This window comes from Ixodes scapularis, unplaced genomic scaffold (genome assembly GCF_016920785.2).
Source record: "Ixodes scapularis isolate PalLabHiFi unplaced genomic scaffold, ASM1692078v2 PGA_scaffold12__126_contigs__length_90152505, whole genome shotgun sequence".
Lineage (NCBI taxonomy): Eukaryota > Metazoa > Arthropoda > Arachnida > Ixodida > Ixodidae > Ixodes > Ixodes scapularis.
The window spans coordinates 88,076,497-88,090,952 of record NW_024609838.1 but is presented as its reverse complement, the minus strand read 5'-3'; the positions used below and the strand labels follow the sequence as shown (position 1 = coordinate 88,090,952).

General features: G+C 45.6%; 2 protein-coding genes across 4 annotated transcripts in view; one reads left to right on the top strand and one right to left on the bottom strand.

The window, feature by feature from the left end:
• The window catches only part of LOC8039222 (fukutin), a 31,551-nt gene extending 27,955 nt beyond the window's left edge, over positions 1-3,596 (bottom strand). The window contains exons 1-2 of one of the 3 annotated variants that reach the window (XM_029972974.4): positions 3,452-3,596; positions 3,214-3,341 (exon numbers count right to left, since the gene is read on the bottom strand). In XM_029972974.4, coding sequence (XP_029828834.2) covers positions 3,214-3,309 — 96 coding nt within the window. In that variant the 5' untranslated portion in view covers positions 3,310-3,341; positions 3,452-3,596. The remainder of the gene's footprint in view (positions 1-3,213; positions 3,342-3,451) is intronic. The other 2 variants (XM_029972975.4, XM_029972976.3) reach the window with 2 other exon arrangements.
• Positions 3,597-3,639: 43 nt separating this feature from the next.
• LOC8029968 (tax1-binding protein 3 homolog) lies at positions 3,640-12,789 on the top strand. Its single transcript, XM_002408367.5, has 4 exons — positions 3,640-3,893; positions 4,734-4,862; positions 4,932-5,009; positions 7,480-12,789. Exons 1-4 carry the CDS (start codon positions 3,849-3,851, stop codon positions 7,588-7,590), a joined length of 363 nt encoding a protein of 120 aa, XP_002408411.2. The 5' UTR covers positions 3,640-3,848; the 3' UTR covers positions 7,591-12,789.
• The last annotated feature ends 1,667 nt before the right edge of the window (positions 12,790-14,456 follow it).

Sequence of the window (14,456 nt, the reverse complement as noted above, 5' to 3'; positions counted from 1 at the left end):
ATAATACAATACAATTAAGAGATTACATAGTTTTTCAAGCTCTAATATAATTTGTAGCCTATGATCTAATTTCAAATGCACAAACAAGTATGGCAATCCAAAATGTCTGCAAATTGATGTCACAGGTGCCAATTGCAGCATATTTAATTAACAAATTATAAAATAAAAATAGTTTAAAATCAATTAAAACATTTTAGCTAATCTGAGAAATCCACGTAAAATTACATTAATTGTGGGTAAAGCATATAATGCTATCAGAGTCACGGCTTTTGACAGTCGGCAAAACTTCCAAAGTCGCCGCCAATCCTTCCGGACCAAATGCCCCCCCCATAAAAAAAAAGGAGACAAAGGAGGCGGTCACCATGTCGAGAGCAAGTCGTCCGCTTCTTGCGCAGAAGTTGCGGTGATGTCAGAATGATGCCAAGCTCTTATTGGCTGAAAGAAAAAAATAGTGGGTAGGCCTTAAAGCCTCTAGCATTCAGATCTAGCCACTATTTTTTTCAGTCAGCCAATAAGAGCTCGGCATCATTTTGACGTCACAGCAACCCCTGCGCAAGAAGCATAGGTTGCATGTGACGTCATTTGCAGCCATGCCAGTATTTTATGCGCGGCGAGCGTTTGGTTTGCCATGTTAGTTTCACACGCAGAGGTTGTAGTTTAAAGAAACCAGTAAGTAGAAATGACCGCCAGTACCCAGCAATGGCAAAAATTTCTAACTGGGACCGGTTGGCACCTCAACTGGTTTCAACTGGGACTAACTGGTCCCAACTGGGAATCAACTGGGACCAATAGGAGTCCAACAGGGACCAGCTGAGGGGTCAACTGGTTTGAACCATTCCCAGTTGGGATTCAACTGGTTTGACTCCCACTTGGGAATGGAGTGAACTGAGACCAGTTAGGAACGTAACTGGTTGGAGCGATTCCCAGTCGGACTTCAAATGCCTTTCCCGTTCCCAGTTCACACGGGGCAACAATTTTGACAAGTTGGGGTTGCATTGACCTTTGCTAATTAAGAAAACTAAAAACACTTACATTTTTAAATTTATACAAATAGGGAAATTTTTAATTACTGGGTACATTTCTATATTTATAAAAATAATATAAAAGTTTTAATTAATAGAATATTTTTTTTAATTAGAAAATATAATTAGTGACAAAATGTGTTCACCTAAATGAACATTTAGTGCATCATTAAAATATATTAAAACATTTATTTAAACACCTACAGTATTTGTTTTCTTTTTACTTTTAATAAATAAATTTATCTTTTGGCCAATCAGAGCTAGCCAGCCACTGTGGCACGCAGGTGCGGATTAATGGTACGCGCTGTCGACAGATAGCGCTGCCTATGCTGACGCCGCGTGACGCCGGAGTCGGACGGACGCGGTAGAGAAGGGTCGCCATCGCCGAAGTTGGCGTCGTTATGAAAATGTCAAAACTACAGCTGCGCTTCTTTGGACCTAACTGCACACACACCATGGTGACGGCAGTGAACTTCGGGGATGGAAAGATGCAGTTCAGCGATCGGAGGGCACCCAGGAAAGACCGGACGGAAGAAAACGCCGCGGAGAGCACAATGGCAAAAATGGCGGGAGCTCTACCTCGAAAATGTACGACTGTTGTGACAGAGATTGCAAGGTGGGAGCGCTACCGCATCCTATCAGGACTTCACCTGCGCAACGCGGGATCACGGGTGAGCACCTTTCTTTATGCGATGGGGAGAGAAGCTGAGGACGTCTTCACTAACAGACGCCTGCGGCTGATCTTCCTTCATCTCACGAATACTACTTCTGAAAAAGCGATTCAACCGTCGCAAGCAAGTGGCTAAACTCGGAGCGTGTACATCACCGAATCTATTATTTAGTTTCATTCTTCAAGTTTTTGACAATAAAGTCTTATCAACCTTCCATTTTGTGCCGTGTTTCATTGTTGCTGAAGTTGGTACCAGCGGTAACTGGGACCAACTCCAACTGGGACCAGTTGGACAGCTCCAACTGGGACCAGCTGCAACTGAGAATTGTTCCATAAACCAGTTGCAACTGGGACCAATTGGTCCCAGTTGAAAATTTTTGCCTGGGAAGCTATGGATGGATGGATGAATGGATGCTAACGGCTGTACCGTATATCGGGCGGCAGCTTGCACCACCTAGCCTAGTTGTATGTCATTCAATCCTCCCTAGATAATTCCCACCAGCATTGCAATCTCGTCTTTGTTATTAAAATGTACTTATCATATCCATTCTTCCATTCTCGTCTGCACACCCCAGCGCTTCGGCCAAATCCCTCCGGGGGGTGCAAGTGCAAGCCCTGTGCACCTCAACACCACATGCTTATGGACTTGTCCTCCCTTTGGCACACGGCATACCACATATCCATTTCCTCATACTTTGTCCTATCCTAGTCCTCAATACTCCTGTTCTAGCCTCGAATAACAATGAGCTTTCCCGTGAATTATATCATACCAATGATCCTTTCTTATTTCCTGTTTTCGTCCCCCCTGCATAGTTAAAGCTGATTTTCCCTCCATTGTTTCCTCCCAACTCTGCAGAACAGACCACGAAGGTGGTCTGTTCTGCATCCACACTTGACGGATGGTAGTTTAATTTTAGTTTTTCGGGTTCGGTTTGTCCATTCATGTGTTCAAACTTTTTATGTACAGATGCTTATATACTTTTCTCGCCCATCGTGTATCCTCAATTGTGTCCAGTCTTTGTTCAAATTTTAACTTACTGATAGCCTCTCTAGCTTCGGTAGATGTCCAGCCCATGTCTCCCTGCACTCCCTCATTTGGTGTATTCCCATGCGCCCCAGTGCCAGTCTGCCCACGCTCCTCTGTAGGGTCTCTGCTCGACTGGTCCTCAGATAATAATGCTTTATTCAGTTTCGAAAACCCGGGTGACAGTGAAAAGGCTATTGCCCATGCCATAAAGGCTCACTGTACCCGCTACACATACCTCAATGCCGGAATATGCAACCGCAATGCCAAGAGAGAATCCCGGCACCATGACTCCTTTCCATACCCCTATGCTTCCTAAGTGCTGCATTCTCTTTTCCCTTCTGTAGCACATTTTCTTCCCGTTTTTTCTAAGTATTGCAGTTGCGTGGTTGTACGTAACCAGCTTGCCTGGATTTTTCTTGTTTAGAACACCTGCCTAAACCGAAACCGAGGGCCTAGCGAATCCAGTGTTTTCGTTCGTGCGTTACATCGCTCACCTGTCTGAAGAGGTACTGAAGCACGAAGGACTGCAAAATCAGCAGAGCCGCGCCACACGCCAACAAGCAGATGAGTCGTGCAGTGTTTCTGGTCATTCAAGACGATCCTGGGTGGCGGGTCTGGCGAGCTACGAAGAGAGATCCGCGGGTTGCATGCGTTGGATAGACGCCAACATTTCAACCAGCAAAATGCTGCAAAAAAAAAAAAAAAGGCAAAACAGAGATTATGATTACTCGCCTTGACCGCAAAGTTTGACAGGAACGTAGGATTTAAACTTGCTGGTCGCAGAGAAGATCGGGAGCCGGATTCTGGGAAGCGAAACGCACAATCCCGCGATCCCTTCGGTTGACTCGTTGTCTACGGCTTGGCCAAAATACTTTGTTTTACTTTCGGTTTGCGAGTAAAAAAAAGATAATAAAGAGCCTACAGAATTTTACTGGTAATACCGCTCGGTGTTTTTGTGGTTCGAACTTTTATACTTGTACGCTTTCGATCATAACAGGTTTTAATAGCGCATGAGACTGCGTTTACTTTCTTTACTGCTCCGCTAGGCGTGGTTATCTCGGTTACTTCCGGTGTTGTCGAACGGAGAAGTAGCAGCGGAGGAGGTTCGGCGGCCCCGATTGACCGTGAAATGGCTTTCCAACATCAACCCGGAACAGCGATGCAGTGTCTAAGTGTACGTAGCTCCTCGTACTCCTATTTCCACGAGTGCTTCCATTGACTAAAGAACTCGATTTATAGATCTGTAGCCTCTTCGTTGTTTAGACTCGCTCCTTGCTCGCCTAGCAACGCACACACACCCAAAGTGCACAATATATTCTTTTTTTTAGGGCACATATTTTTATTAAAATGCGTCTTGAATACACCTAACACAGTCGGAAACCGTAGAGGAACTCGAAATAATAATCTGGTAGCTCGATCACACGGCTGCGATGTAGGGTCTCGTTTGACAGTTGCGGTGAAGTTGGTTTTCCTCAACCTCGAGCGTTCACATTTTAACGCACAATGTGTCTATTCACTGGATTTCACGAGAGAAGTGTTATGCTCAAGTAGAAGTAATAGAAAGCCGTTACGCACGGGCCCAGGCAACGTAAAGCATACATAGCCCATAGCAGATAATGCATAAACATACAAAGCATGCATAGAGGCATACTCGGCCATAATTAATCGTACTTTAAATCATAATTAGCGAGATTCACCAGGCGGTGCAGCGAGAGTCGAATCCCGGATCGGGGGATCCTCCACGAGGAGTTAGCAGACGGGACCGCAAGCAGCTGACTCGAGAAAGCCTGGGGTAGTGGACTGTCTGTGCACGCCACTGGCTTCCGAATGACGAAGCGTAGCTCCCCACGTAATCTCGCGACGTCGCGGGTACTCAGCAAAGCTAAATCTGAAACTGCTCGAAGCATTTTGTAACCAAGCGTAACGGATGCATGCACGACACATTCCACACTTACCGTGTTAATCAAAATTATAAAGAAAATTTAATTTTTTTTTCCTCCTCCGTGAATTGCAGATTCCGATCAAGCTAGCCAAAGAAGTTGGCATTGATCCAGAGGGAAGAGAAGTGATGAAGTGCGGCTTCAAGATTGGAGGCGGGATCGACCAGGACTTTACGCGGAGCCCGCAGGGGTATACTGACAATGTGAGTTGACGGATGTATGAGCTTGGGCAAGGGACGCATTACCGGTGACCATTCTTCGTAATTTTCCAGGGCATCTACGTGACCGAAGTCTACGAGAGCAGTCCGGCCGCGCGGTGTGGCCTCAAGGTTCACGACAAAATATTACAGGTGAGCAGAGACCGTTGAAAAGTGCCTCTCTGCGAGCTGAAGGCACACACCTGCTGCCGCTTATGACCGAGTGCCTTGAAACCTTAGGATTTCTTACGACGAGAGATGGCGCCATTTGTCAAGTGGAACACTCGACATTTAGATATATTTTTTCTCTCGTCATTCTTTCCTGCTTGACTCAAAACACTTTTGACGATGTTATAAATTACTGTTTTTCATAGATGGTATTTGCATTTGATCTCGGTGAAAAACCTTCGCTCTTGTTAAATGCAGTTCCAAGGTCACTTTATAGATGGCGCCAGAAAACCAGCGTGTTGTCTCGTCGTAAGAGATCACAAGAACTCGGTGGCAAGCAGATGCAAGTGTGTGAATGGCCGGGCCTTAAAGGAGTACGGAAACAAAAATTTAAATATTCAAATTTCGTTCGGAAATGAGTCAAGCATGACGGATAATAACCGTAAATGATAATTGCACGTTTGTATCTTGAATGGCTAGCTATATTTTTCGTTCCAAACGGTGCATTCGAGCAGGCACTTGAAGAGAAGCGAACGGAGAGTGCGATGCGTCATGGGATATCCGGCGCAAACAAAAACAGAAAAAAGATTCCCCGCATTCGTGACGTAGCAAGGCTGGCATGGTTATGAGCTTTGCCCTTGGTCCTTGGTAGCGTTGTCAGCGTTGTGGTGGTGTCAATAGCGTCAGCGCGTTACAACCGAGCCATTCGGAGTACCCGTGGGGTGACGAGCGTGTGGCTGGCCCAAGGAGCATGTAGCTTCCTCAACACTGTCAGCTTAGGGCTGAACGGGGTGGGGAAAGCAACCTTTGTTCGAGTTTTGTGCGACGGGCTAATCTTTTAGGAGGAGAATGGCTGTGTCCTGTTGCATGAACAAGGGTCCGAGAAAGAGGGGAGTCCTTCCTTTCCGTCTTCTTGAACCATTAGGTACAATGCGCGGTTTGTGAGTTGAGGAAGAAAGTTAAGAAGGAAAATGTTGAAATTCCAAAGAGTGGCGCTGCTCTGAAGGAATCTGCTACGTCACGACTACGTAGCAAGTTCCCCAACGTTGCTAGATTACCTCCCAAATAGGCTCCGCATGCATCCACCAGGTGCACATTGAAAGATTGTTTTGTTTAGCTTTAAAATTAGTTTTCTTGTGCCTTTGGATGGAAGGCTGGTGTTTTTGAGGTTAGGGTGCAACATGCAACACATTCAAGCTAAAAATGAGCGCCGGAATTTCGTTTCCCTACCTTTTTAAGGCTCTTATCTAAAGCCGTATGAAACTTCGGAACTTTAACAAAAAAAAGTCTTGCACTGCTAAACTAAAGAAGGTTCTTCTGGTTACATATACTTCTTTGCTAAAAATTCTGAACAAGCTGTAGGTGCAAGGTGAGGCTGCTTCCTATACATGGCTTGCACATGACGTTGTCGCTCCGTGCTGGTGGTCATTCCTGCTTCTGGCCGAGGAAACCAGGTTTGTTGCATCAATAAGGCCACTGGAAGAGGTACCGATGCGACGTCAATGCAAGCCATGTGTGGCTTGCTCCATTGTGAGGTATAGGTACAACGATGAAAACAGGAAACTTCCTAGACCCATCAATTAGAGATGTGTGCAGGGCACCACACTTGAAGTAAGCACTGGATAAACAGGTGCATGTCTCCACAGAATTGAGTGTGACATGGGGGGTCGATACGGCGAGCAAGTTCGTCTGCTTCTTGCACAGTGTGTACCAACGTCATAGAGCCAAACCCTGTTTGGAAAGGTATAGTGGGTAGACGCAAAGCCGGGGCATTGTAGCGCCGCACTCCAGTTTGAGGATGATAGTGGGTATACTTGGAAGCTAGTTCAAGACTGTCTTCTCCTTGCACAGGGGTTGTTACGACACTGGGCTGCCAAGCTTCGGCGTCATCCGCGAATCATGGTGATGAGTGCAGTTGGGATTTACGTTGTCGCGGATGGAATAAGTTTGACGAGCGTAAAACTGAAAATAAAGATTTAATCTGCGAACTTGCGTTAGAAACAAAAGAAGCAATGAGCATCAAGAAGACAGTAGCGAGTGTTGAAGGTGGCAGCAGCGAGCGTCGAGATGTCAGCGTGACAGTTGGCTCTTGCGAGACTGACTTGGCAAGGTTATGCTGGCCTCTTTATCTATTACACCCGGGGTTAGAGTAAACACAAATCTTCTAGAAGTAGGGAGAGGCGTTTCCTGTCGGCCATGCATGTGGCAATATGAAGGTGAGCACGCGATTGCCGGGCGCTCCATATTGGCAGCGTCGGCCCTGACAGCTTCTACCTCAGCTTGCACCTTGTCACGCTTTGTTTTCAAAGCACACGCTGCCACGACTGTCGCTTCGCGACGCTACCAGTACGGAGCAGCCGACAATCCACGCCCACCTTCATATAGATTGCAACTGTACATTGTTTTGTTGATGACGGCGAAATGGAGTGCGAGATCGAGGATGACCGTCTTTCAGGTGAATGGGTACGATTTCACCATGGTCACCCACAAGAAGGCTGTCGAGTACATCAAGAAGCATCCCGTCCTCAATATGCTGATCGCGAGGAAAGGCGTCACGCATTCTTGAGGACGTCTTGGCATCTTCGTGTACCCAGAAGTTCTTCGTTTTACCCTAATTTTTTTTATCTTCCCGGGACGGCAATTTGCTCTTCTCGGTGCGTCGCTCACGACTAGTGGGTCGTCGCGTCGTCTGGAGTCACTGGATGTTCTTGGAGTGCGGCACTTGACGGTGTCGGCTGCGGATGGAAACGGGGCTCACCGGTCAATTGTGTCGGGTAGTGTCGACGTTGGCCGTAGGACAGACGGTTTCGGAAACCCCCAGTCTACGAAGACGTCGGTGGGCCTCTTATGTCGGAATAGTCCGCACATGCAACCGTAAAAGGGAGTGATTCAAAAAATGTTTTTATTTATCCCAAAGTTGCAAGCCACTTATAGACTGTTGCAGGTTAAGAATAGCGGAACAAGCTCCTCCCAGAAAGCCTTCTGCTCTTTCCACTTTAGCGGGGCAACTGCTGGAGAGGAGGAAACTACCAATCGTGGCAGCCAGAGGTCTTCGTGGGAGGGGCTTGTCCCGCACTTCTAAACTTGCAGCGGGCTATAAGTGCATATTTTTTTAGCCACGAACGAGTGCAGCATTACAAAATCTGCGTTTATGGCCTTCGAGGGTAGTCTTTTTCACTTGCGCTCTAAACGCATTTCTTTTTGTATTGGCAAGCACAGTGATTTGAACTGCTTCATATCCCAAAACTTTGTTACCGGGGCGTGGCAGACGTTTTTCCCCCATTGCCGTTTGGCTTACCTTGGCGTATGCTGTCGACTCTTGGTAATTCGAAGTGCACCGTAACTCCCATTTCTTTTTAACTGGGGTAATTTTTTTTTAATGTCTCTGACAGGATGAGAATTTTGGGGTGTCTCTTTCGGTTGCCCGACCTCCAGTGCGTGCTCGTCGTCTGTCTCGGTGCTTTGGCTGCGTATGCTCGAAGCCGACGCCGGACTGTTACCCTAGGTCGGAAGTTTGTGCCGGAAGTTGAGCGACCGAAAGACCTTCCTGCTGATCTCTCCCGTCGGGGAGGTTGTTACGTTTTATGGAGTTGTAGCGGAGGCCTTAAAACGTTTACCCGAAGCATACGCGAGACAAGCGTCTCAATTGCAGCTGAGCACGAGGCGCTCATTTCATGTTTGTTTGCCGTTGGCGTCTCCAGACTCGCAAGTGTTGGCATTTTGGGGATGTCCGGTGGCTCCGTCGTCGTCGTCGTCTGCCGAGATGGCACGTTTACTCAAACAACAAAAATGGCCGGTGTCTTTGAGAGAAAGAAAGAAAAGTGTTTTTTGGCCCGCGTAAGTAAATTTTGCGTCACAGGAAGCTGAACTCCGTGAGAATGGAACGTGTAAGTTTGACAACGCAACATTACCCACAGATCATAATGTAAAAGAGAAAGGCCAAATTTTTCTACAACTTGACGTCCACCTAAGCGTAATATCGTCGAAAAGGCATTGTGGGTGCCTTTAGAATTTACTGCTCGAACGAGAACAGTTTTCTCTTTCTGGCTTCCGAGTGTTTTTCACCGATATAAATGCCACGTGCATCGACAGTGTCGGTTCTTGTTCCCACTATATTAGGCTTAGGTGTGCCTTGGCACGTAGAAAAATGTGGTCTTTCTCTTTTATGTTTCTGTCCGGGTGATGTGGTGTTCTCAAAATTTGGCATTTTATCTCAACCACCAGTGTCCCCATTCTCGCAGATTTTCGGCTTCCTGCGACGGGCAGTTTGTATACATGGGCCGGAAACCTCAGTTATTTGTTCTTGAAAACACTCGGTACTTTGTTTTTTTTATTGACAGACAGACGAAAAAGAAGGAACATTGTTGTTGTACAGTCGCATTGTTTACGAACATCATTCCGAGGCCACAAGTTGGTTTGTGTTTTTGTTTTGCGCGCGAGACAGACGCGATGCCTGTAGCAAAATGGGTAATTGGGCTTGTTGGTGCATCAAAAGAAGGATCAGCGCCTCAAAGATAGGAACAGAAAACAATAAGCGCTTCGTGCCGTCTTGTTTTTTGGCCCATCTTTGAGGCACTTATTCTTCTTGCAATACCTGTTCCAGTACTTAACTGTCGCGAAAACAAACGTGCGAGACGGGCAAGTGGGGGATGCGGGAGGTGAAACTTGTTGGCAAAACGCGGTTCCACTCTTTCATTTAATGCGTCCAATTTTCTAGTGCCTCTCGACGTGGTGTGGCTCAAGGTGCTCAGCACTAAATGCCACGCAGGACATTTGAAAGCGAGTGACTATGGGGGAAAGGGAGGTTATAAAATATTAGAGGCAGTTTCTGGAACACTAGTATCGTGCATTTTAGTGTTGTTAAACTATTTAAAAGTTTTTCTAGCGGTTCATGGGCCAGAAATGTCTCTCGTCGGATGCACGCGTCTCCCGAGAAATTGTGTTTCCACCTTTTGTGCCCCTGGTGGGCTATCGCTGCTCCACAGTCTTCCATGCTCTTATCTGCTGGTTCGAAGAGGCACCCTTCCTAACAACTCCGCTCTTGCCCGTCTCTCGATTTTGTTACCTTTCGCCGTCGGCAACAGAATGATAAGAAATTCTCTCTTCGGCAAAAATCTTAGTCGTAAGGAAGTTTAGGAACTTAACATCTCTGTCACACACAGGCGAATTTGGCATAATTTTCAGCGAGTGCACTGTACGTCTTCGAATTTCATTTTAAAGCATGCAATGCTACCTGACAAAAAAAAGTGTAGATGGATGGAGGTTAGTGGCTTGCGCCTCCTAGTTCGGAAATGATGATTGCGACGACGAGTTAAGTAATAATAGATGCATAAGATACAGAAGTATATACATAAATGTCTCGATGATAGTTTTGTGTCCTCGATAAATTCACTCTTCGAGACATTGTTGCATTAATTGACGAGCTTAACTGTAGTTTGCTGTCTATCATCAAGCACCACGGGCTGAGACAAGAAAAAAAAACATATCTAACCCAAACCGCTACCAACATCGTCGCACATTGCAAGCTATGTGGTAGGCAGGAACCAAGCGTAACTGTTTGCTTCCTGAAAAATGTTACTTTTTGTTGATGTAAAAGAGGCGCGTGTCTGACAACACTTCTCTAATAAGGTTAGTTTTATGCGGCTGTTGTTGTTTCCTACTATATTTTGTTTCTGGTCTTCGGACGTTGCTGCCGGTCTGCTGGGTCTGGTGAAATGAGTTCGCTAAAGTCAATTGATGGCAAGTGCATTTTCCGGCGAATGTGACTAAAAGTTGCCTCTCGACTTTGCATAAGTGATGTTTAGGGCAGTGTGTGCTTGCTGAGAAGGACAGGAGATTTGCCTGTGTGACAGTGCTACTCCAAGAGGTCTTAAGGTAGTCCGGAACATGCGATTGACGTCGGCTATGAAAGCAAATGACTCGTGGCCCGAGATGCAGTAGGCTGGATGCACCGAGCACACGTGGAAAAGTTAAACGGGACATACACAGAGTTCTGAAACGACGCACCTAGTGAGGAGAAGCTTCCATTCAGCAAACCTCTTCTACGGGTGTTCTAGAGCACCATTCAGTCGTCGAAGAGACTTGCATAAGGGAGACAGTGAATGGAAGGAAATGAAGATTTTCACAAAGCTGTCTTTAGGCGGTCCATTTATCGTGCTCAAATTTTGTGAGCTGCAGTGCCAACCAGGCAGTTTGGTTCCAATTTTCTCTGGTGTTGTGTTTCTTCAATAAACTTTCAATCGTCAGTCAGCGCTTGTCCCATCCTCCACTTCTCTTCGTCTTTGTGTTTTTTTGTGGTATTTCTCGATATATAGGAATAACACACTTTTGGTTTTAAGATTTTTTTTCAGAAACCTACACTCGCAAAAGTTTAGTACGATAAATGCACAACCTAAAGACGCCTGTGTGAAAATTATAATTGCATTTCGCCCACTGGCTTTATTTATGCAACTTTGTTTTACGACAGAACGGCGCTCGAGAAGACTCTGTACCCTTGCAAACATTGCGAGCTGAAACACTCGATCCAGCCTTTCCCTTCGTCCACGATCCTTACAAAATCTGTTACTTTCCAATTTGTCAAATTATCCGAAGTATGGGACCTGAACTTGGCATTCCAGTCCTCGTTTGGACCACAGCTCTCAAAAACCGGCAGGTATGACAAAGAAGCACGGAATGTTTCGGTCATGTTGCCCGCGAGAGTACATCTCTTTGTGTAGATTCAGCATTGCCTTAGGAGCGGCAGAAATCTCCTCACTTGCCTATCTTGCACCTTTTAAAACTACAGGCCTACGTGCAAACACTGTGGGGTAGCATGTGTCGCGAGCGTGTGGCCATTTGCATTCATGTGGTGTTATGGTACCTGTTTAATATGTAAAATTCGGACATACCATAGTTAGGGCTTTGATGAGAGCGTTCCGGAAATGCACGGCAAAGTGCAAGGGGCTACCATTTGTGCATAGATGTGCGTGAGCCTAACTGGCTTTAAGGCTATTTCAGCGGTATTTGCCGATTAAAGATCTATGTGAACATCCCTAAGCGCAGATGCAGTGGCGATGACAGATGTTGAGTGTGTAAGATTGTGTTATTGGGAAACGAGCGATTTTAGTGTATGAATGCCATTTTACTCCGTCCCAAAGTACCTTTTGAAATTAACTGTTGTTGCAGCCGTTTATCACATATTCACTCCCTTACTGAGTTACTTCAGTTCGAAGTTTGGAGGCACAACTGTTACAAAGACAAGATGTGATTGGACATGTGAATACGTAGTGCTTTTACTGTTGTTTGTAAAGATTTTTTAGAAGTGGAAATGATGTAATAGAAAGGGCAGTAACCTGATCAAACTTAGTCTGTCTGTTCTACTGCTAATTCACAGCGATTGGGCTTTGGTTACCATCACACTTTCAATCGTGGGCTTTTGGGAGAAATCTCTGGTATCGCTCACTTTAAGTACTTTACTCTGCCACTTTGCTCATTTATTTATTCTTTTTTGGCAAATAGGTTAATTTAGCGTATTACAGTACAATACATTGTCCGTCTTCACGCCGTACATGTAGCAGAATGCTCGAAAGGTAGAGAGCCACCAAAGTCTAATATATATATTACATAAATGACACTTATTATATACTATATCCCTGTTATACATGGCTGTGTTAGTCATTTTGTATTTTTGTTTTGGTAAATGCATGTTTCGTGTAGCGTATGTTCTTGAGAAGTGCCCATTTTTGCTTTCAATTAAAAAAAAAAGAAAGGGTGTTTTTTTTTTTTTTCTATTTCGGAGCAAATGTTCTTGATACTCATTAGGGATGACGAGGATGAGGGATGCCAGAGTCTGCCGTGACATTCCATTCTTGCTCGGACAACTACTTTGCAGACCTGACTGGGGTGCCGCAAACTTTTGTCTAACCTGGAGATTTGATGGATTTGATGAGGCTTTGAACTTTTGGCACAGTTCGAGGAAGTTCGACTTTTGAGCAGTGTTCGACTTGTACAAAGATGCCCCACCCCCCTGCTATGCACAGCCACACACACACATTTTTTGTTGTTTTTTTTATCACGAAAATGAACATTGTCGAACGCTCAGGTTCCGCTCAGATGTAGCGCTAGCGGCTTGAACCAGGTGCCAAAGTTTCAGAACCAGTCGTTATCTCTATTCGAAAGATAAAAGCAATTTTCGGAAATTTAAACGGTAAAATAATGGTCCACAAAGTTCACGAATGCGCGGGGCTGAATGGCGCAAACTACCGAGATCAAGCCCGATTTTCCTATTGAGAGTTTTAGAAAATCACTAGTAAATTTTGAATAAGGTAACGGTTAGTTCTGGAACTTTGGCATCTGAACCGGACTACTGGCACTATGTTTGGGTGGAAACAGCATTCGGCGATGCATCCAAAACAAATCTAAAATTTTTTTTTCGGGGGGGGGGGGGGGGGGAGGGAGGGAGGGGAGGGGGAGGGGAGGGGGACAGGCTGTACACAAAAGCTAAAATTTTTGTAAAAACGAAAATTCATACTTGAGTTCATTTTAAATATTAAAAACAATCACCAATGTTTGCACAGGATAAAAGCAAACATATAAACTTTTAATGATTGAGTTGGCAGCCAGGTGGCATCAGCTTGTATTTTGCAAGCCCTAATAGTCGAGCATTGGTCAAACTTTGCATTGAAAAGTTTGAAAAGGTTGAACTTTGGCAGGTTCGTGACATCTCTAGACCTGACACCGTCACATTGTTGTTTAGGTTGTGAACGTTGAGAGCGCTTGAGATTTTGTCTGGTCGGTGTGCACAGGGGAGACGGGTTTGTGCTGGCGTCTGACGTCGTAAACGAGGTTGGAACTTTTGGCTGTAGTTGGTGTGTGCTCTCATACAGTCTCCAAGGACATTGCTCTCTGTTGTGTGCTCCACCTCTTAAGTGCAGCATGAGGTAAGAGGAGCGCACATGTGCTTTACAAGATGCTACGCTTGCGTGCGTGCGAACAGGACAGTTTGCAACGCTTAGTGCTTGTGCCGTTCGTAGCACCGCATGCAACTTGCAACGTGGAGTCTAAGCTTTGAGAGTATGAATGCCAGCGTTGCTCCGCAGGTTTTCTCATTCTGAAACGGTTGAATCTTCATCTAAGCAGTAGGGGTCGGACACCGAGGCTCGACGATGCAATTTCATTCAGATATTGGAACGCGTCGATTTTATGCTTGCATTACGTGTAACAAATGTCCGGCAGCCGACGCGACCTATTGTTAAACAGTGGTGGCATTTTCGAAATGTAAAACAAACAGCACATTCTTCAGTGATTTGCCGGACCCGTTGTGCACGCCCAACACTTTTGCTGAGCCTGCCACTGGAGAAGCACTCCTAGAAGTTTCATGTGTGTAGCATAAACCCGTCTCCCCTAAATTTGCTGTTCTGTAGGGTGAGATGCATTGTGCACCAAAGTGTAAGA

What these genes read in the sequence shown, in the direction of transcription:
- LOC8029968 (XM_002408367.5), top strand. Translation starts at nt 3,849, where the DNA reads ATGGCTTTCCAACATCAACCCGGAACAGCGATGCAGTGTCTAAGT. An exon ending in CGCAGGGGTATACTGACAAT is followed by an intron (nt 4,863 to 4,931) that starts GTGAGTTGACGG and finishes GTAATTTTCCAG; the next exon opens with GGCATCTACGTGACCGAAGT. An exon ending in TTCACGACAAAATATTACAG is followed by an intron (nt 5,010 to 7,479) that starts GTGAGCAGAGAC and finishes ACCGTCTTTCAG; the next exon opens with GTGAATGGGTACGATTTCAC.